General features: G+C 38.9%; 1 protein-coding gene across 1 annotated transcript; it reads right to left on the reverse strand.

Moving 5' to 3' along the window:
* Positions 1–1,861: 1,861 nt before the first annotated feature.
* On the reverse strand, positions 1,862–22,126 carry LOC117306851 (isoleucine--tRNA ligase, cytoplasmic-like). The gene is made up of 26 exons (XM_033791406.1): positions 21,954–22,126; positions 20,692–20,828; positions 20,322–20,478; positions 19,236–19,355; positions 18,805–18,939; positions 18,155–18,239; positions 17,730–17,875; positions 17,160–17,230; positions 16,819–16,879; positions 16,323–16,418; positions 14,958–15,077; positions 13,997–14,187; positions 12,862–13,062; positions 12,233–12,325; positions 11,505–11,609; positions 10,777–10,947; positions 10,074–10,218; positions 9,356–9,476; positions 8,205–8,296; positions 7,574–7,773; positions 6,220–6,406; positions 5,296–5,589; positions 4,797–4,892; positions 4,252–4,425; positions 3,381–3,684; positions 1,862–2,639 (listed from the first exon to the last, which is right to left on the reverse strand). The coding sequence occupies exons 2-26, from the start codon at positions 20,814–20,816 to the stop codon at positions 2,569–2,571; spliced, it is 3,561 nt and encodes a 1,186-aa protein (XP_033647297.1). The 5' UTR covers positions 20,817–20,828; positions 21,954–22,126; the 3' UTR covers positions 1,862–2,568.
* Positions 22,127–23,309: the final 1,183 nt, after the last annotated feature.

Raw genomic sequence — 23,309 nt, forward strand, 5'->3', positions numbered from 1 at the left:
TTGGTTTTACCATTACATGGATGTGTTTAAGCACCGTATACTCAGTACTTGGTTTCCAGAACTGGGGTAGGTACTGAGTATACAGTGCCAACACACATCGGTGTAAGGTAAAAACCAAATAATAACAATAGTCTCCCGACGATGACTACATTAGAACAAGTTAGTCCAAACGTTGAGACCAATTTAAGAACTCACTCTGCTCTAGTGCAGTTAATAACGATCCTATAAGCTAGAGTATTTTCCAGCCATTTTTCTATACCTTCCGCCCAGGTAGTAGTTAAAAGCAGGGCAGTTCTGTTCAGAACTGAGAAGTCTCCCGAACAATCCGATAAATCTACTCCACGGTAGTAGAATATAAAAAGACATTTCTCTACAGAACATGGCGTTATAGCAAACCAAAGTTATATTACTCGATACCTCACCAACAATGCCTCAAATCATATAAACAGTAGACCCCTTGCACTAGTTGCCATTTTTGATGAAACGTGTACACTTGAAAGGATCATTAATTGCTGAAAGTCACGCGCAGAGCAGACACAAAGAGTACCTTTCCAATGTTCATCATCAAAGATTTGAATAAAAACAAACGCTTATTTCCAACATCCAAAATGACACAAAGAGACAAATAATCATAACAATTTAATCTCATGTTAAATTTCATCTGCTTCGACAGATCAAATATTTATTTGACACACATCTGTTACAGTAAAATTAGACGGTCATTGTCATAAAATGTAAAGACAGCCTCAAAAAGCTCATCTCAAATTATTCTAAACTACTATAAGTATTCATAGATTTGATAACCTTTTTGAAACCCTGCGGGGGCATGAGTGTTTTCAAATGTACACTGGGGCTTGCTTTTGTGGAAGAACCTCCATACGTATAGTAAGAGTAATTAGCCCCCAATAGACCCTTCCCATGAAATATGTAACTTGCACGTAGCCCGTGCGCACTAACATTTTGGTTGGCAAAATGAGGGAACATTGCGCCGTTTTGTACATGGCGGCTAATGGGTGCGCGACGCAGACGCGACTGCGCGTCTGCGCGTCTGCTTAGTGCACAACTCTATGGCGTTTGCCAACCAACAGGGTCTGTACGCATGCGTGAATGTAATTAGCATATTTCATGGGAAGGGTCCATTGTTCTCCCATATTGTTCCCCATATCTGATAAACCAAAGGAAGAGCAAATCAAAGGATGAACCTACAAGATAATGGCCACACTTTACAGCCATATGCCCCATTACACCCAGCACATTAACACGGCACAATGTCTATGCATGTTGTATAAGTGCGTTAAGTGAATTTTTGCTTGTGAGCGTGCGTACTAGGCGATCTTCGCTTAGTGCAGCTAGTGCAGCATTTCAGAGTTCGCACAGTAAGTCAAATTTGTGACCATACGCACAGAATGCTGCAGTAAGCAGAGCCATGAAATTGGGCCCTGGTGTTTTGAAACATTAAAGGAGTAAAATATTTCAAATTCAACCTATGAAACAGATTGATCCAATCTAACGAAAATATAATACTAATTTAAGAAACCCTATTTCTAAAATTAGGAAACCATAATTAAACGCGTTGGACACCTTTGGTAATTGTCAAAGGCCAATGTTCTCACTTGGTGTATCCCAACGTATGCATAGAACAACAAACCTGTGACAACTTTGATTCAATTGGTCATCGAAGTTGCAAGAGAATAATGATAGAAAAAACACCCTTGTTGCACAGTGTGTGTGCTTTCAGATGCCTAATAAAAGGCTTCATGCCAGAAGTCTTTTAATATTTGAGTGAGAAATTACCTTTATTCAAAACTATGTTTCTTCAAAGGGAGCCATTTCTCACAATGTTTTAAACTACCATCTGCTCTCCATTACTCAAGTAAGTTTTTATGCTACCAATTATTTTGAGTATTTACCAATAGTGTCCAGTGCCTTTAAACAACCATACTGTTGAACCCCCACCACCCCTACCATCACCTGTTTACATACACCTTCTCACCTTGTTGACAAATAGTGTGACCTATCGATTCCAGGGCATTACCGGCAGGCAAGATAGTACACTTGTCGTATGAGAAATGTTTACATTTTGTATCATAATTGCCACTCACACTCAAGAACGGTTAGAATAAGCGCTGATAATAATCCTTTACTTTATATCAAAATTTAATTTGATAAAAAAAATAATTCCATGAATTGTAAGATTTTATTTTCTTCCCTTGTGTTAATTTTAAATTGTTGTGGCTCTGTGTCTCTTTGAGAAACATGTTGTCACCATTTTAACCTCTGCAGCCAAACTTTCATGTTCGGAGAAAACCGCACTTGAAGTAGAAATTATTTTGAAAACGATGACAATGTGTTGTCACATGTTACATGCTCTTAAGTATAAGGCCGTAGAACCGTAATATTTTTTGTTAACTGAGGGCAGACATTTTCAAAACTTCTGAAGAAATCTTAAAATGCTACAGAAGGTTCTCCTCTCCTGATTTTAGTGAAAGGTCACGTAAAATATAATTAATCTCATTGCATTATGGTTTCAAATAAAATGTTTCAATGGATGAAATGAATCTGTTGTGTTCATCTCACAAATGCGTAGACAGTACTACCATGAAGAGTAAATACATCATGTAGATTCACAGACATCAGTTCTGAAAAATATACAAACAAATTAAAAATATTTAATCAAGAGATACGGAAAAAGTGACGGAAAAAGTGATAGATCAACTAACAAAAAGAAGTAACTACATCCTACTTCAAGTTTTCAACTATGATCATCTACAGTGCAGTCAAGGATACCATGTTATAATTACAGCCTGTGGCGGGCTACCAGCGAATTTGTTCCTTGGAAAATAGAAAGGAAAACCTCGGCAATCATCTACCATCCTCATTGTTTGATCGACAGAGTGTCAGTTTGAGTCCCGGTCGTGATACTTGTGTCCTTAAGCTAGACACTTAACCATTATTGCTGCATAAAGCTGTAAGTCCTGTGTGTTGTTTTTCACGTAAATAAACCCAGAGCGCTTATCGCAAAAAGAAGGGGTTTACCCCGGTGTTCCTGGTTTGATCGACTGCTTATTGCGCCACAGCACCTTATAAAGTGCTATAAAGGAACAGGTCCCATATTTTGAATACATATCTCCACATACCTCGCAGGAAAAAACACTAATCACTTTGATACGCCCAACGGGTGTGATACAGCTATATAATACCCCGTAGTATTATTGTTTTTGAACACTAAAAAAACAAATAATATCAACTGAGACAGTTTGCGGTAACACCATGTGAATATCTCTTGTTGAGTAGTGCAAGTTCTGAAAAGAACCAGTGGTTAACAAGTCAACGTTTCAATTAGTATACTCTAATGGTCTTCAGGAGTGCTATCCACTTACCATTTGTCATGTCCTTTGACCTGTACAGTCCAACTTTCTTGCCATGGAGTCCGAAGACCACACCGACCTGTTTGACAAGCTCTGGAACTGAAAGAGGGAAATCTCCCCTTGGGTTCTCCAGGAGTATGGTACCCTGCGTTGATGAGGCTCCACACTGTGGTTGTGTACCACAAAGTTCGATGTTTACAAATCTACAGAAAGGTGCCGGACCATTGGCGGTTGCTTCAGCAGGTGTTGACATTGACTTGGTTTGACCTTTGACATTACCTCTGATGAAGACTAGTTCGAGCTCAATTCCCTTGAGCTGAAAAAAATTATGAAAAAATAAATTTGACTATGCATCACAAATAATGTTTGGTTAAACCCAAGCAGGGTTTAACCTAAACGTGGCTAAAATCGGTTAAACCTAATGGTGACTAAACAGGGTTTGATTTAACCTTTATTTAAACAGGTTTTTCTTAAAGCAATCGCACAACATCAGTAAACAGTATTGTCCAAAGGCCCACACTTCGTGTATCACAACTTATATAGAAAGTAACAAACCTGTGAAAATTTAGGCTAATTCGGTCATCGGAGTCAGAAGAAAATTATGGGAAAACCCACCCTTGTTTCTACACGTTTCGCCGTGTATTTGTATCTGTAATTCTCGATATCGAGAATTGATAATTGCTTTAACGTTTTCTCAAAAAGTAAAGCATTTCGTGGAATAATATTTCAAGGGAAGTCTTTCACCATTACCTTCTGTAAACCCTGTAAGTTATTTGTAAATCTGTGAACTTTTAATTTTTGTTCTGTTCAGAAAGTGTCCAATGGCTTTAACCTTAACTAAACCGGGTTTACCCCAACCCCAACTAGTCAGGTTACACCTTACCTGGCAAGTCTCTCTGATAATTTCTTCCCCCGCTACTACCGGGAACGGATAAATAGGCTGCTTGATGGTGGCATAGATGTACTGGTCATGTGACTTGATGATGTCACTCAGGCGGTCTGTTGATGGCTTGACTTGAGTAAAGATGGTGATGTCATCCGAGGGTACTAGCTTGGCCTGATGGGAAATAAATGATAACACATAACAAAAAAAAAAAAAAACTTTAGCCATATTTCAAATGTGGAACTCAATAATTTATTTGACATAAAAAGATGCATCCCCTATTGGTGATCCCCTGACTGCCGCTTCCCACGTTGTATTGTAAACTTTGGTGTGAGCCATGGCCGCGCGGTTGGAAAGCTTCTGGCTGGCACCCCCCCCCCCCACCCCAAACAACGATACTGACAAAATACAGAGACCGCGAATATTACAGCTTGATAGTTGGTAGAGTTAACCCAAAATACAAATTAAATTTACCCAGTCAGTTTCCACTGTAATTTGTTATCTTACAAATTATTGAAACAAGAAAATATTTTGTTAAAGGTTACCTTTTTCCTGAGTTTCTGGATGCGGTTGATGACTTCCCTAGCTGTTCCTTCATCAAGCATGGACTGGTCTGGAGTAACGTCAAGTAGAACTAGAATCTATACAGGAATACAATGAACTCCTTATAACAATACAATTTTACAATCGGCTCTCACACTCCACGTACCTATATCCGCCTCGCTAGCTATGGAGACAGAGCTTTCTCTAACATTGCAGCTCGTCTATGGAATTCATTGCCGCTTGACCTCAGAAATCAGAACAATCCTTCAATCTTCAAAAGAAATCTCAAAACTCACCTCTTCAAACAAGCATTTTAAATCCTGGACTTTTACCTTTGACTTTGAAACCGGTGCCGCTTTATGGCTTTTTTTGTAAGATCAGATACTGTGCGCATTACAAGTGTTGTTTATTATTATTATTGTAAAATTAGTTCCTCTAAGCTGGGTGAACTTTCTCTTTCAATATAGTGAATAGGAGCTAAATTCAAATTAAATGACCAACCTGGTTGTCGGAGTGTGCCTCGTACTTGGCCTTGTCCCCTCCATTCCCCGTCTGAGCAAATGCATAACTCATCCTCAACTCACTCTCTTCGATCACATGACCGAGTATCTCGATCCGTCCCACATTGCGGACCTCCTGGAGTTGGGCGTCGGTCAGCTCTCGTACGGCTTGAGCTACCTTCTTTAGGTCTCCTTTAAGACGTCTTCCGAGGACGGCCTGATCGGGCTCCGCCTTGAGGGATACGCCGTACTTCTCCTTGTCTTGGGACGTGGTGACGCTACGGATGTTCAATTCCTGTTGGGTTTGGATAAGACGAGTTGCGTGTCAAATTTCAAACATTCTTATTTTGATTTGAATTCTTCCACTGATGTTGGCTCAAAGTTGATTGGCTGCATATTGCGCCACAGCAACTTGTAAAACTTTACATGGTGCTATGTAAAAGGAGTAGGTCTCATAATTCAAACATAGTCCCACATACCTATCAGGAAAATACTGAACTTTGAAGCACCTTGAGCGTCAATGAGTGATTGATATGAGCACTTTAATATAAGAATTCACTATTGTTATTTCTGTGTTGCTAGGCTGCGACTTCCTGGTTAACGCCACATATTTAGGCACAATTGTAAGTGTAGACATTTTTCTGTCACGTTTTCTGTTCTCTGTCTGGGAATGAAATGTCTTCTCAAATTTTTGTTGTTTCTTGAACGTTCTGAGATGAAATTATTTTAGCATGTACAACGGGACCCTCCTGAAAACAAGACCCTCCTGAAAACATTGCTATGTGATTTTGACCTTTTTTCCTCAAAATTAAATTATGTTACATACATGCACATCTTCACTCAATACACATAGATCTACAAAAGATACCGAAACCCTTTAAGACATATTGCCAGGAGTTACTAGCCAAAGTATCAAGAGACTCACCTCCTTGATGTACTTGTCCAGAGACACCACATCATCCAGACATTGCTGGTCAGTGTGGATGATCACAGCTTCCCGTAGCGGATACTTGGTGGGCATTGTGTTCCTATCACGGATCACTCTACCAAGCTCAATCACGCTCTGCATTCGACCAACGGCTCTCTCAATGGTCGCGTCTGTCAGATCAGCTCTGAAACAAGGGTTTAAAGGGAAGGTACACATTTGGTAACTACTCAAAACAAATATTAACTTAAAACCTGACTTGGTAACGAGCATTGGAGAGCTGTTGATAGCATAAAACATTGTGAGAAATGGCTCCCTGTGAAGTAGCATATATTTTGAGAAAGAGGCAATTTCTCACTAAAATAATAAAAGACTTCTAGCCAGAAGTCCTTTATTCCTATCTTAAAGCACACAAATTCGTCCAACAAGGGTGTTTTTTCTCTCATCATTTTCTCGATGACCAATTTAGCTCAAATTTTCACAGGCTTGTTATTTTATGCTTATTTGGGATACACCAAGTGAGAAGACTGGTCTTTGACAATTACCAACAGTGTACATTCCCTTTAAGAACTGAGTAATTACAGAGGGGTTGGGGGGTCTTTATTGAGGGCTAGTGAGTCTTGTTGTGGTGCTCGGGGGTCTTAATCAAGGGCTAGTGAGTGTTAAATATGGTGATGGGGTCTTTGTTATGGTGCTAGGGAGTCTTTAAAGCCATTGGACACATTCGGTACAAACAAAATTAAAATTTCACAGATTTACAAATAACTTACAGGGTTTACAGAAGGTAATGGTGAAAGACTTCTCTTAAAATTTTAATCCATGAAATGCTTTACTTTTTGAGAAAACATTAAAACAATAACAGTTCTCGATATCCGGAATTTATTTTAAACACATGTCATGACACGGCGAAACGTGCGGAAACAAGGGTGGGTTTTCCTGTTATTTTCTCCCAACTCTGATGACCGATTAAGCCTAAATTTTCACAGGTTTGTTATTTTATACAGAAGTTGTGATTCACAAAGTGCGGGCCTTGGACAATACTGTTTACCGAAAGTGTCCAATGGCTTTAAGAAGGACCTATGGATTTTTTTTCAGGGGGTAATCAGTCTTCATCAAGTGGCTGCTTGTACTTTTGAGGGGCTTGATAATCTTTACCAAAGGCTGATAGGTCCTTATCAAGGGACTTGTTGGTAATATTTGAGAGGCTAGGGAGTCCTTATCAAGAAATAAGGTGTCTTTGTAAAGAGCCTAGGGGGTCTTTATCAAGCTGGTTGGTTTTTATCAGAGGCCAGAGAGTCTTTTCAAGGAATATTTGTGTTTCTGTACCAAGCCTAGGGGGTCTTTGTTAGCTCACCTTGGTTGTTGAACCATGAGATAGTGCACACTAGCCGTGTCTGGACCCTGCGATGCGTCTGGCTCCAACAGGTGCTGAAGGTTCTGATACATCTGCTCCGTTAAGAAGGGCGTAAAAGGAGCCATGACACGCACCATGCTGAAGAGTACACTGTAGAGCGTATGGAGGGCGCTCTCACAGTCTGCACATCCATTCTCACCCTGAATGGTAGATAATAAAAACAGGATGAGGAATATGTCCGCAGTGTGTCAGCAAGAGTAGGTACACACATTCAAACTGGGGACCTATAACAAAAGAGGACAATAGAGTCCAGGGTTCGGGAAAGGTCCACAGTAGGAGATTGAGTACAAAATCAATGGGAGCTGTTGCGAAAAAAAGGTATAAACAAAACAGGTTTTGATCCTGGTTGCAGGCGTTTACAAGCTTAAAGTGGTGGGGGGTAGGGTCGGGTGTGTAAGGCTCAGGTTAGATGGGGTAGGGTTAAGTGGAGTAGGGTTATGGGGTTGGGTTAGGATAGGGTAGGGTTGGGTCGAATTAGATTGAGTGGGGTTAGGTTTGGATTAGGTTGGCGTTGGGTTAGGGTGGGGGGAGGGGATCAATCTTCTTATTCAGCAGTCACTGTGTTACCTACCTTGATTCGTCTTCTGTTAGAGCGCACATACCAGTTGGTCAGGGTGTCAACAAACTTGACGAGCTTAGGTACCACAGTGTACAGACGGTAGGCTGGATGGAGTATAGAGTGCAGAAAGGGAAAATAGATTGTCAACTTTATGAAGATAATGTCAAAAATTAGCTTTACATGTACAGATATAAAGAGTATTTGCGACATCCAGTCATTTAAAGTTATTTGCTGTATTTTGATGCAACATGCATCTGGACAGCTGTTTATCTATACATGTTCTTATTTAAAGCCATTGGACCCTTTCGGTAAACAGTGTTGTCCAAGGCCCACACTTTGTGTACCACAACTTCTATATCAAATAACAAACCTGTGAAAATTTAGGCTCAATCGGTCATCGGAGTCGGGAGAAAACAACGGAAAAACCCACCCTTGTTTCCGCGCGTTTCGACGTGTCATGAAATGTGTTTAAAATAAATCCGTAATTCTCGTTAACAAGAATTTATATTGTTTTGCTGTTTTCTCAAAAAGTTCAGCATTTCATGGAATAATATTTCAAGAGAAGTCTTTCACCATTGCCTTCTGTAAACCCTGTAAGCTATTTGTAAATCTGTGAACTTTTATTTTTTTTTCCTGAACCGAAAGGGTCCAATGGCTTTAATTTTCAAATCTTTCCGGTAATTAAAGACCCTCAAAATCTACTACCACTGCGACCCACAGGCCTGTGAGATACATGTGTGGACAAGGTGATGAAGAAATGTTAGACCTGAAGAAAGTAAACTAGAGAAACCTATGTAACAAGGCAGGATTCCAACCGCGTCTACCAATGTGAAAGGCCAGGGTAAAACAACACTAAGCCAACCTGGGGTGGATTTCACAAAGGTAGTCCTAACTTAGGACTAGTCCTAGGCAATGCTGAGAGATAGGACTGGTCCTAAGTTAGTACCAGTAACTCATCCTAACAGAGGACTGGTCCTAGCTCTTAGCATTGCCTTGGACTAGTCCTAAGTTAGTACTACCTTTGTGAAATCCACCCCTGATCCCCAGGTAGTTAGTTGTCTGTGTCCAAATGAGGTTAATTAATTTGACAGAGATAACATGTGCATGTTTTCAGGAAGTAGTATCCAGCTATAGTTAAGACTTTTATTTGACCACTAGCGTACCTGCCATTTCTTGTTTGACGAACACAATAAGCGACTGACAAGCAGATAGAATCCATCGATCCATGTAGTTATCAGACGGTTGAAAAGTCTGCTCATTGTGGAGAAACGTTATTCCCTCCTCCTGTCAAAATACACAACGGAAATAAAATGCAGACTTTATTTTCTATTGTTTCTTTATTTCAGCCACATCCAACAGGGCAAGCGCCAAAAACAGGATGGTTAAAATTATTAAGCACAATAAACATGACAAGACATTACAGAGATTAAAATGACAAAAAGTTCTACCATCCAGAGTTGCATTTGAATCAGGATTTTCAAAAACAACCATTTTCATCCATCAGAAGTTGTATTTTTCATGAAAAAAGACTTTCCCATAACCTTAAGCCTTTAGAGAGGCGATTTGAACCCAGTTAATTTACAATAGCAGGATTTGAACTAACAACCTCCAGATTAACGTGTTGTACCAACTGAGCTATCTAGCCCTATGTTGGCGGTGTCCCTATTTGTCAATATCTTTGTTCAGAGGTACCAGTCAGAAGCCATGCAACTGTTAACTGCTATGTAGCCAGGCTACGGAAATTTGGAATATTCTAGAATGCAAGTGGTCATGGGTTCATGTAGCGGAAGTTTTAGATTTACTCAGCAGGCCAGGGGAGGCGCTGTTCATATCACACATCGGTGTGAGCATCCAAAAAAACAACAACAATGTTATAGTTACCCTGCAAAAGCGTTCCACGTTCTGCATGAAGAAGCGATACGCATTGTACCACGGCAAGAAGACGTCTTTGATGACGTCTTTGACGCCCTCCTCCTTGAATCTCAGAGTCTCCGCCTTCACAACTGGAGAGTTGATCAAATACAACCTACACAGATAACAAGAATAACAATTGAAATCATCACTTCCACCTACATTAATATAATAGACAGATAAAATGTAAATGAAAATTCATTTAAAATTTTTACTTCAAGTACCAAACAATGTCTAAAACAGTGCACTACAAAACTGGATACATAGAATCTATACCTTACTATTTAAATTCATTTATTCACTAATTTCTTGTTTATTTTATAAAAAAAATGGTTTAAACAATTTAGTTTAATTGCTGGAAATTGTTAACGAAAGTATAATAGTTACAAAATTATATTTTTGTGAAATTTGGTGATTTCCTAGATTTTGTGGCGATGTTATTTTTATTTAATTGTTGTTTATTTAATATTTGTTATTTACTGGAACCCCTTTTTTTTGTTTTTGTAACTCAGCCCCCAGTAAATATTTGATGTCTCTAAAAGAAACGCTGCAGATGCCGTTAAAAGCTGAAGAGAAAAAAATACTGCCTATTGCCTTGAATCACATTATTTAAAGAAGCTCAAGGCAAGGTTTCTCTTCTGACTTGCAAAAACAATCCTTGACAATTTCTCACCTGAGCGCGTCCGCTCCAAACTTGTGGACAACCTCGAGAGGGTCTGGGTAATTCTTCTTTCTCTTGCTCATCTTCTGCCCATCCGCTGCCAGGACAAGTCCGTTGACGATAAGATTCTTAAACGGTGGCTTGTCAAAGAGGGCGGTAGAGAGCACTAGGAGTGTGTAGAACCTAAGGTTAAGATCGAGTAAAAGTCTGGGATGTTAGGAATTGCAGGGGTGTGTTTCTTGTACGAAAATTAACAACAAAATTAAAATAAGTTTCAGAATCAAAATGGAAGGCGGAGAGTTGATTCTTGTGGTGGTTGAAGCAATGGAGTGTGTGTGAAAAAAAACCTAGCAGGCTTGTGAATGTAATGGAAGCTTCATGTAGCTAAACAAACATCTTGCTAGCTTGGAGGACTTGTTGAAAAAAAAACCTGAATTGAAAAACACAAACTTGCTGGACTTGCATGAGTTAAGTTGGTCAGAGGCTAAAGTCACAAGCCTCACGCCTGCGTACACTTTAAGCCCTGCATTTATCCAAAGAACTTTTGGACTACTTATATCATATTTTTTATAGTGGACATGGGTCTGGTTGTACACATCTCAAGATGACAGTTTCTATACTTTTGTTATAACCTTGACAACCCCTGTCCAACTTTTAATAATTGTCTTTATGTCTAAAGATTTAAAATGAAAACAAAAGGAAAGCAAAATGAAATAAAATAAAAATACCAGTGGACCTACCATCCTCTCGTCTGATCGATCCCCTCAGCGATGAAATCAGCCGGGAAAGATTCTTCAAACTCTTTCTTGTTCTCAAATGGGTAATGCACCTGTGCATACGGCATGCTGTAATCAAACATGGAGAAGAATTATAGAATTATACTTTTTAATCAATACATATTCAGGGCCCCTGTACTTGTGCATGAATTAACCCAAACAACCTTGAGTGGTTATACTAGGATCCTTAGTCATTTTGACAAATGCAACACCCTGACTCTGATTATGATGGTGTTTCTGATCCCATGTAAAGCATGAAATAGCTGTAACAATTTTAAGGATGCTCTAGAACTGGTTGTTCTGGAAGGTATAGACGATGTGACCCATGTTTACATTCAAACACTTTACATGTCATGTTTTGCCAGGCAAAAAGATGCGTAGTCATGGTAAGATTACATACACTTTCTAGCTGGCTGCCTAAACACAAAGGTTTTGCCCGTCGGTATGCCCGCAAATCTTGGTCTTCGAGTGACGTCAGAGGTCACATCGTCTATATAACTAATTGTGCAAAAGAAAACACTAAAAATTTGATTCCAAATGACGGATTTGACTGAAACTTAACAACTTGGCCAGAACAAGAAACAGACAAAAGATTGGCTGCAAGCCGCTCAAAAAAAATAAATGACCACATCTACATGATTTTAAATAACTAATCTGACACCATCTACAAGATGGATCATATAGAAACTAACCTTCCACTTTCAAACCAGCAGTCAAAGACTTCATCAACGCGTTTCAGGGGTGGCATACCAGGTCTCTTGGATGGGATGGTCAGCTTGTCAACACTATCACAATCGCACAAGAACAGAAAAAAAAAGCAACGGAAGAACATTTTAAAACAAATTCAACTAGTGAAAACAAACAAAGTTATTGCCAGAAATTGCCGAAGCAGATATTAAACCTCATCTCTTTCAAGAGTGGCTCACATTCCAATGCAATCGAGCACAGCTGGTGGCTTCTCCAGTTAACCACTCAATTGCTGTACTCTCTACATCAACAATTGTGTGTGCTTCCAATTGGTGTGGCTTTAAGGAGGTATGACAGGCCCGTTTGCTTTGTTTTTAAAAGGGCAAGGGCACCAAGGCATTTTCTCCTTGAAGGGCACCCTATGAGGACATTGTAAATTTCTGCTGGAGCATTTCAAGGGCATCAAGGCAATGACCAGGGGGCATGGAGGCAATCACATTTGTTGCCTCCATGAAGTATCAGGCCTGATATAAATTTTGTTTTGTTTTGAGAAAGACACTCCAATAAAAATTTTTTTTTTTAATTAAATGATCCAAAGTAATGATTGACAAGAAATCTTTCTTCAAAGTCTAACCTCTCTCTGTGAATATCAGAGATCTTAGCTCCGGTCAGTTCCTCAAGCTCTGCGATGGAACCAATGCAGACCACTTCCTCTAGATCTTCACTGCACCATAACGGGATCGGTGTACCCCAGTAACGGTTACGACTTACGGCCCAGTCATGGGCATCTCGTAGCCAGTTGGCAAAGCGTTTGTCCTTCACAAACTCTGGTACCCTATTGGGAACAAATAGCAAGATGGAGATTTAGAATGTCGGCCTGCAGTATGAGATCATGTGGTGTATGTGTCTACACATTTGAGAGTTAACCCTCCTACTGTCTGATCGTTCAATATCACCCACTAAAGTTTTGAAGTATAAACTATCCAACCTGCAATTATGATATGTATGCATCTACGCAGTACACAGTCAACCCTCCTACTGTCTGACCATTTAATATTATCCACTGTAGTGTTAATGATAGATGCACTATGCCAGCCTGCAAAATGACGTCAGGGGGACGTATCTACACAGTACACAGTCAACCCTCCTACTGTCTGACCATTTAATATTATCCACTGTAGTGTTAATGATAGATGCACTATGCCAGCCTGCAATATGATGTCAGGGGGACGTATCTACACAGTACACAGTCAACCCTCCTACTGTCTGACCATTCAATATTATCCACTGTAGTGTTAATGATAGATGCACTATGCCAGCCTGCAATATGATGTCAGGGGGACGTATCTATACAGTACACGGTCAATCATTGTACATTCTGACCATTCTGACCATTCTGACCATTCAATACCATCCATTGTTGTTATGAGTGATAAACTATGTTACCTGTTAGATTGTTATATTATTTTATTATTATTCATGGTTTATTCAACTTGTAAAAATAAAAATAATCTGATTTTTTTTTTATATTTACAAAATATAAAACGATACAAAATATAAATACACACATTCTCAAAAATGCATCCTTGTGGAGCATTCTTTTGCTCTTGCGTTTGTCCATGCACTTGTCCTTGGTCTCCAGTAGGTACCGAATATGAGCACACACACATACATAGCAATTGATAGCTGGTTTATAAGCTGTTTGATTATGTTGTAGCAGGTGGACAAAACCAAACAAAAAAAGACAGATTAACAAAATCATTGCCTACCAGTATGTCTCCTGGTTGTTAGCAAGAAGCTTCTCCACCAGGGGTTCCACCCTAATAAACCAGCTGGGTACGGCTTTATAAATCAGGGGGGTCTCTGAGCGCCAACAGAATGGGTAGCTATGCTTGCAGGTGCTGTGGTCTACCAGACGACCTTGGTTCTTTAGCCACTTGATGATCTGTTTATCGGCATCCTGAGGGGGTAAAAGTGATGGTCGTCAAAAAATGCATCCACGTTAAATGACGAGCATTCAATAGGCATGTAGTAATTAATTTCTGTAGATAAGGGCTCATCTCTCATGAGTGAGCTTGTGTCAAATCTCATAGTCTCATGAGCTAATTGCCTTCATTTTGTACATCGACTTGTATCTGCATCAGTTTTTTTCTTCTTCTTATTTTGAACTTCATAGTAGTTGATGTTAAATTTGCATCGGGGATATTAATTCAGTAACATTTATTTCAATGCTGCAATTCATTACAAAAAGCACATTAAGTTGAAATTACCCAAGTAACACAGTAACATGAGATAATAAATATATTTGGTGCACATATATTAATTTTGGTTCATAGTATTTATCGCTTAGCGATAGAAATCCTATGGTCTAATATACATATTTGTCATATATGCCATAGCAGCAATTGTAGATGTGCAGTAAGCAGGGCTGGTTTGTCGCCTGAAACATGCGAACTGCTAGTCGATATGCGTGAACTGGGCCAAGTGTGTATCAAAAAGAGATGTATTTTTCTTCTCGTTTTCTTTTCTTTTTTTATTTAAGATCAAATTCACAAACATAAATCCATTTAAACTGAGCAAAAAGAAGAAAAAAAAGTAAAAACATTCCAAGGACCTCATTTCAATTTAGCGTGCTAAGGCCAAAATTGCAAGATTTAGGTTCAGAATGCCCACCCCCTTGAAAAATCAGATGTAATTACAGTAATTACACAATGCAAAGCAAAGACATACCTTGACGTACTGACCAGCAAAATCAGTGACTTCGCTGGTGAATCTACCACTAGAGTCAACCGGACACACCACCATCTCTTTGGTAATGATCCCTTGCTCTAAACACACGCGGTAATCATCCTGACAAGAAGAGAATCAGAGTAGAGTAAAGTAATTAGTATATAACGCTTCAAGGATTTGAGTACTTTTTTAAAATGTCCCCAGATTTACATTAAACTTACAGGGTTTGAAGGTAATGATAGGAGAAAGCTTCCCTTCAAATATTACTAACTATGGTTGTGTAGTTTTTGAGAAATGAGTAAAACAAGTCACAAATTAATTTTGGGCTCATGAGACCAAAATTATTTTAGCATGTAAAATTCTCTTAATCAGATATATAATGATATTATACCAAATCCATAGCATAACTGGTTAATACGTTTTTACATGCTAAAACTGAGATGAAAATTGTTACTTTTACTCATTTCTCAAAAAACTACAGCACCTCAGTAAGTAAAATTTCAATGGAAGCTTTCTACTATCATAATCTTCAAACTGTGTAAGTTTAATGTAAGTCTGTGGACATTGTGTTTTTGTTAGGAAAAAGTACATGTACCCTTTAAATGGCAGTGGACTCTATTTATTTTTATTTTTTATGCAAGTTTCAGACACACAAGGCCTGAAGGCCACTTCAAAGTGTGGGCTACAATTATTTTTTCCAGAGGCCGTTGTTGGGCTGAAACAGGGTTACCCCTTTTACAGTCCATACTGATGTAAATTACTCTATTGGTAATTACTCAAAATAAGTGTTGGCATAAAAACTCACTGGTTAACGAGCAATAGAGAGCTGTTGAGAGTATAACACTTTGTGAGAAACAGCTCCCTCTGAAGTAACATCGTTTTTGAGAAAGAGGTAACTTCTCATTAAATATTAAAAGACTCCAGGCCTTAGCCATTTTATTAGGTATCTGGAAGCACACAAATTTGTGCAAAAAGGATGTTTTTTCTTTCACTATAGATTTATTATTTGATGCATATGTTGAGATACACCAAATGAGAATACTGGTCTTTGACAATTACCAAGGAAGTGCCTGGTTTTGACAGTGAGTGTCATTATGGTTTTCAAAGCCGGACCGCCATAAACAGCTAATTGTTAGGACTGTCAATTTGGTAGATTGAGAATTACCGATGAAAAGCCATCATGCATGAGGGCCCCCTTCAATTAATCAACAAATTTCTAACAAATTCAACTACCTTTGAGGTTGATTGATTAACTTTGACAATGTGGAACATGAATAAACCTCAAAACATACAATCAGCAATCAGTCTGACCTGACTGAAAATTTCTTTGATACAATGTATAAAGAGATGATGTCATATTTGTACCTGGCCGAAGTAAGCTGCTTGCTGAACGACACCTGTACCACTGTCATTGGTAACGTATCCATCAGTCAGAACTCTAAAGGCACCAGTCTTTTTCAGCTATAGATAAAAGAATAATATTTACAACACAATGTTAAGTCGGACATCTTTACGAGGAATGAGAGTAATTTTTTTTAAACACAGGTATGAGAAAGCTTTAGAATCGCATGTGCTGACTTAAATCCAATTCGAAAGACGAAGCATCATGGTTAAGTGTCTTGCTTAAGGACACAAGCGTCACGACCAGAAATTGAACCCTCACTCTGATGCAATCTTTCATCCTTTGTTCTGTATTTCCGACTTTGATTTGCATTTCATCAGCGGCTGCGGATTAATCATCAAATGACCAAGGGGTTTAAGCAAGGGCCATAGCAACACCCTATAGCAACAGCTGCAGCCATAGCCACTAATTCAAACGCAACCTTAGATTGCCATAATGGACCTTACTGTCTAATCTTACCTCAATAAAGTAGTTGAAAATCGGTTTATAACCCTTGCCTTTGAGCACGCTGCCTTTGAACCTGAGGTGCAAAGAATTAAAGAAAGGGTCATAGATTGTTTTGTTTTTAAGTATGCTGGTTTATAAGCAAAGTTATAAACAGCAAAAAAAATTCACAGTATTGTCACACAAACATTGAATCCATCTACGTTTGGTGAGGTGACAGCAGGTACCTAAATTTATGAAGCCATGCTTTTTAAGATTATCAAAGTTCAACTTTGACCTTTACATGTTGTATTTTACCCTTTTATATTATATTGTTCTAGTGAGTGTTATTTGCAATGAAACAAATTTGTACTCACTTGTCTAGTATCTCATATTCATCTTCACCTTTAAACAGCGCAGGTAGCCTGGCTTCCATCATGATGTACACCTAGATATTAGACACACAATTTAACTTGTTACATCTTTAATTACAACAAATAGCCTGGCTTCCAGCAAAGCTTACTTTAAGATTGAAAACAAGACAAATGTTTTAGCTTGTCTTCCATTATCATGTACACCTATTTTATTAACTAGACACAAGTAGCCTGGCTGACATAACCAAGACACACTAGTTGTAGCCTGGCAGTCATTATAAGGATAGTGTATGGCTATTCTTGAGAGTAACAATTTCAATATTTCTTTTTTCTTTGCTTTTGTGTTGTGTTGTGACGTTATTTAGGAATCCATAAGTACGACAGTCCATAAATAGCTAATTGTTAGTACCTGTCCGTGGAGATTTACCAATGGGAAGCCATCAGGTATGAGGGCGCCCTTCCATGGATCGGCACATTTGTAGTTGACTGATTAACTTTGATTATGTGGAAAGCGTTTCAAAACGACTAGACTATGTTAAGAGTCAAAACATGTACGTAGTTGGTGTTTAATACCTTGTCGTCTTTCTTATGCACAATCTTGACGTAGTCCATGTCACCGTTTAGGCACACAGCCAAGTTACTCGGTAAAGTCCATGGTGTTGTCGTCCAGGCTATGAGACTCACATTCGGGTCTTCATCCAATGGGAAACTCACAATCACTGTTCAAAGTAATAATTATAGCGATATCGATAATCAGCTTTTAGCAATTTTCCAGAGGTTACACAGCACTACAACATACAAATGAAAACTACAGAGGAACTGTATTGAACACTTGAGTTTCAAGAAATGCTTTTTTGAACTGGGAAGCGGAAGGCACATTGGCCAATGAATGAGTTGAGTTCCAGAGTGTGGAAATGGACTAACTCAGTGAGGTATTGAGTTGACCTGTGCCTGACCTATAACTTGACCTATGACCCCCGACTTGAGCAATGACTTACCAGCAGGATCTACAACATCCTTGTAGTTCTGTCCGGACTCAAAGTTAGACAGTGGAGTATTACATGCTGTAGAAAATGGCATCACCTAAAAAGAAACGATTTAAAAACTTGAGGCAACACCATGTGATAAAGATCAGTCTTGAGAAGTGACGGTTCTGAGATGATACAATTTAAACTTGAAACTCTGATTAAAAATGAAATACTATCTAATGACCATGCCTGTATAATTATTTGAAGAGTGGAACAATTCTGCCGCTCCTAATACTGTTCGATCTCTTCATCAATTATTTATTGTTTCAAATATATTTAGGCCTATTTGTTGATTCCCCGAAGAGCCAGAAGTCAAATCTTGTGTGTGTTCCTTACGCCTTCCTTAAGGCTTCAGTGGACAATGTGATAAAGATCATATTTGGGTAGTGGTGCTTCTGAGAAGATCCAATTTAAACTTGAATCTTCGACCAGTTTGCTCTAATTGAGAATGAAATATTACTAGTGACACCGTCTGTATAATTGTTGGGAGAGTGGAACAATTCTGGCCCTCCTAACACTTTTTGTTCCCATCATCAAATAATGTTTGTGTCCGATATTCATTTGTTGATTCCCGAAGAGCCAGAAGTAAAAGTTTATTCGTGTGTGTTCCTTATGCCTACCTTGAAGCCTCTGTAGACCAATCCGCTGTCAAACAACTGTCTGAAAACCCACCAGATGGACTCCATGAACCATGGGTACAACGTCTTATAATCCTTCTTAAAGTCAATCCATCGACCCAGGCGCGTAACGATGTACTGCAAGAAATACGTCAAAATTAAATATCAAGTAATATATAAACAACAGCAGAGTGAAGCAACAGCAGAATCTTCATTTCAGTTTTACCCATATACACCGATTCGTACTTCCTGCGAAAGTAATACGAATCTTGACGTCACAAATTCAAAACCAATAATTGGAGTCATGACTTGTGCTCAACTCCTGCAAAACATTGGCTAGGAAAATGGTCATGTGACATCAAAATTTGCTTCGCACTCGCATTCGCATGAAGTATGAAACGGGCTTTTTTAGCGATGCAACGGTAGACTCTTACCTCCCAGTCGCTGGAGTATCTCATGACAATCTTACGGCACTCGTTGTTGTACGCCTCAATTCCCATCTTAGCCACATCCTCAGGTCCCTTGATGCCAAGAGTCTTGTCAATCTCATACTCCTGCAGATAACAAGAGTTATAATGATTAAAGTCACCTGGAAATAGAATTTTTTCTCATTCAAACATAAGAGTATATGCTTACGAACAATAAAACAATTTTTTTAGTAATTGTTTGTCACGATTTGTATGTTTAAAAAATATATAAAGTTGTTTGGGGGGCTGACTCCGCCTACCCCTTTTGTGACGTCAATCGAGGCAGACTTTGCCTGCAATGCGTATAGTAAACACACGTGCAAAGTACATGTACGTCCAAGTCGTGAGTTGGTATGTTTCAAAAAGTGTTTTTCTGCATTCAGCAGCAATACACCTGGTCGGCATATTTTTTTGAAACGTACAAACTCACGACTTGGTCCGTACATGTACTTTGCAATTGTGTTTACTCTACGCATTACAGGCAAAGTCTGCCTCGATTGACGTCACGAACATTTGTAAATAACATAAGAACTGATTTTTTTAAACATTAGTTAACTGTTTATTCACATTCCACTCATCAAAACACATGTATTAGTGACAAAAGCTTTATTTTGAAAAAATACCACTTCCAGGTGACTTTAATCAATAAATAGTGAAACAATAGGAATGTTCCATTGTGGCTGAACTGATCCCATCAATAGGTCCGACAAATGTCAAACTTATCAACTGTGATAAACTTAGTTCAAATTACGCTAAGCATAACATCCAGTGTTGTAGCCACAGTGGGCAGTGCTGGGCGGGCATGCCCATGCCAGAACTTACAAATTTGAGCTGGCACTCTAGCTGAGCAAAATACACTGTGCTGCCCAGTACAGATTTCCCCCAGATTGCACTTTAGCAATGATAGCCCCATATCTAAACATGAATAAATTGACCCTGTGAAATTGACCCTGGATTTCTTATAACCTCAGTAACAAAAATTGTCACCAGGTAGACAATAACAAATCTGACATTCGGTTGAACTTCGGACATTTCTCAGTCCTTAAGACTTACAACTGGTAGCCCATGACAATCCCAGCCAAATCGTCTGTCGACATGGAAGCCGCTCTGATGCGCATATCTCGTCACAATATCCTTGATGGTTCCAGCTAGAATGTGGCCATAATGAGGAAGACCAGTGGCAAATGGTGGGCCATCATAGAATGCATAACTGAAAAGATAACAACATCAATTGAGTTAACTTTCTGTAAACCAATGTAAATTGTTGAACACATTTACCAGAGCAGTTTGAAACAACGACCTCTGGATTGACGTACCAGCACTCTACCGAATGAGCAATCTAGCCCTATGTTGACGAAATAGGAAAATGACACTGATTTAGAAATAGACAATAAAGTGATACAAACGTTGAAGGAATCTTTACCGTGGCTTTCCTTTTGACTGTTTCAGCGACGTCTGAAATGCATCTAGTTTCTTCCATAATTCTAGAATCTTCTCTTCTTCTTTTGGGAAATTAATCACATCTGGTACAGGTTGCATACGATCCATGCCGAATATTTCCTGTCAAGTGTAAACAAAGACGTGACATAATATTATAATAATAATAATAACAATAAACAACAATTGTAATGTGCACATATCCACCTACTCCTTGACCTATGAGGTTCCTTCTACAATCATCTCCACGTGGAGACAATAGCGGAACAAACTTCATAGTTCTAAGATTAATATCCAACCTGCTGGGTGTTCAAGGAGCAGTAAATCCAAAAACAAAACAAAACAAAACAGAAAAAACAAAATAAGTCCTTGAAAACTTGTGACATGTTAACATAGGTTTTGTTCAGTAGAGATTTTAATTTTGTGGAACAAAATCCACCATTTTCTAGGGGATTTATTAATATTTTAACAACAGACTTTTGGCTTGATTTATCTTTAAAAATTGATGAATGATTTGTTCCTCTAATAAATAGAATTTAGAAATATCGATCACATTCAAGTATCCCTTTTTGCTTATCTTCTTCTTTTGTGCGTCCAGTGTCTGAGAATACCTGCGTCGATCATGGATAGGAATCGATCACTTCTCGTTTTTCATCCCCAATCTCGTTTTTCCTTTTCCATCCCCCAGTTGCGATAACGTAACCCTCCTGCCGACGGCGCCACCGGCTTCGCCGTCCGCAGGAGGGTTACGTTCTCGCAACTACATAAAAGTTAAAACACCAACCAAGCTGGCAGGCAGCAACTCCAACAGCCAATCTCTCTCATAAACATTGGTTAAAGCGTCTATGTATGATTATGATTTGCACAATAATGAGTAACTGGGTATACGAGTAACAGATTGTGAATAATAATAAGTCATGTAATGTAAGTTTATGTATGGTAGGCCTACTTCATTTACGTAGTGGATAGTCAAAATCAAACTCAATTGGGAATTGTGAAATCAGCGGTAAGCTTTTGTTGTGAGTTGAACCCACAACCTTGTGATTGCAATTCCTGCAGTCTAACCACTGTACCACTGTGTTTAACTTTTTAATTAAACCTTCTAAAAGTCCCTATTTACAACAAATCATCACCGGCCGTCTTGATCACGTTGATCAGCGATTGCATCATCATGCACGAAATTATTGTGTATGGCCGGCCGGGTGGACAACATGGACAACCGTAGAACAATATTTTAATGCAACTTACTTGAAAAACGTTGTCTTTTCAGCTCAAACGATTGTAGGTGGATCTCTTGTTTTAGTGAACTACGTTTTTCAGCATTTCATGTAAATCGTGCATTTCTGATCATCGAAAACTATCGTTCCAAACTGCATTAACCTTGTTTCGGCACGTGTACACAATACAACCGGTGGTACTGAAGCGAAGCTAACACGGTATTTGGGCCCGAAATAGCTGGCAAGCCGCGTATTAGTTCCCGACACAGCCAGCCGCGTATACAGAAAATAAAACACATACAGTACAGGGAGGTTACTAAATGTCACATTTTGATAATTTCTGAGTGAAACCCGTTTTTTTTTTCTCGAACGAATTCTGAAAAACAAGCCATAAAGTACACATTTTTATATGATAATTACGACAATTTTATCACTATAAATGATTTGAAAGCAAAAAACGAAGGAGAATTAATGAAAAAATTGTTAGAAAATGAGCCGCAATTAATTTATTTTTGTTTGCATTGTTGTTTTCAATAAGAAAACCTTAGATAGTACTCAGGATTATGCAAAAAATGGAATTTTGTTTGGAAACCTTTTTTTATGCAAAGTTTCATACTATAACTATAAACAAATGTTGGTGCTTAGCAGCTCTGTGAAATTGGGCCCTGGTCCCAGTTGGGTCCAACGTATGGTCCACCCTATCAACTGAATTTAATTTAATATGGATTCTTTTACACTGTCGCAACTTAGTAACAAAGCTACGACTTTTGCATGAAGACCGTCATACTTAACTTCTACGCATGATGCCGCCGTGATACAGCCGCAGCCAAAAGCCGTATACACGCTTATTCTGACATGGGCATACAATTCCAATCCAGGGTCCACCCAAAAACACAAAAGACATTCACTATTTGTATGCAGATTCGGTCTTGGAAACCAACCAGCAACCGGACGCCGTGTAATATGATACTGTGTGTACAAACATCAGTGACAAAATGGCCGGGCACCTTCAAGATGGAACTACTCGACACTGCCCTGCGAAAACCATTTCCACATGACTGCCACTTTGTAAGGGTTTGGTTCGTAGAGTTTTAAGAAATGCTAATGTCTGAAATTTACTGAAAGTTTAAGAGAAAATCAAAGCGGACATTTCCGTTGTAAGATCGGAACTCACGCGCACTCGCTCTCGTGTTTCAACAACACACTAAAACATATAGCGTCTACCCATGGAGTGTCAAATGACCACCGTAGAGCAAAACAAGCTGTACTTTTCGCAACTTTGAACAATTTTTTAATTCCATCCTTTCCACATAGTCTTTCATTCATTCTGAACATTTTCGGATGTTATTTTACTTATTAAAAGGAAGATTATAAAGTGGCAGTCAGA

This window comes from Asterias rubens, chromosome 2, assembly GCF_902459465.1.
Source record: "Asterias rubens chromosome 2, eAstRub1.3, whole genome shotgun sequence".
NCBI lineage: Eukaryota > Metazoa > Echinodermata > Asteroidea > Forcipulatida > Asteriidae > Asterias > Asterias rubens.

Bases quoted from the DNA above. Each gene is read 5' to 3' on its own strand.
- LOC117306851 (XM_033791406.1), bottom strand. From the start codon at position 20,816: ATGGATCGTATGCAACCTGTACCAGATGTGATTAATTTCCCAAAAGAA. The intron at 15,078-16,322 runs GTACAAATATGA...TCTTCTTGTCAG, and splicing joins AAGCAGCTTACTTCGGCCAG to GATGATTACCGCGTGTGTTT. The intron at 10,948-11,504 runs GTAGGTCCACTG...TCTTAACCTTAG, and splicing joins ATCGATCAGACGAGAGGATG to GTTCTACACACTCCTAGTGC.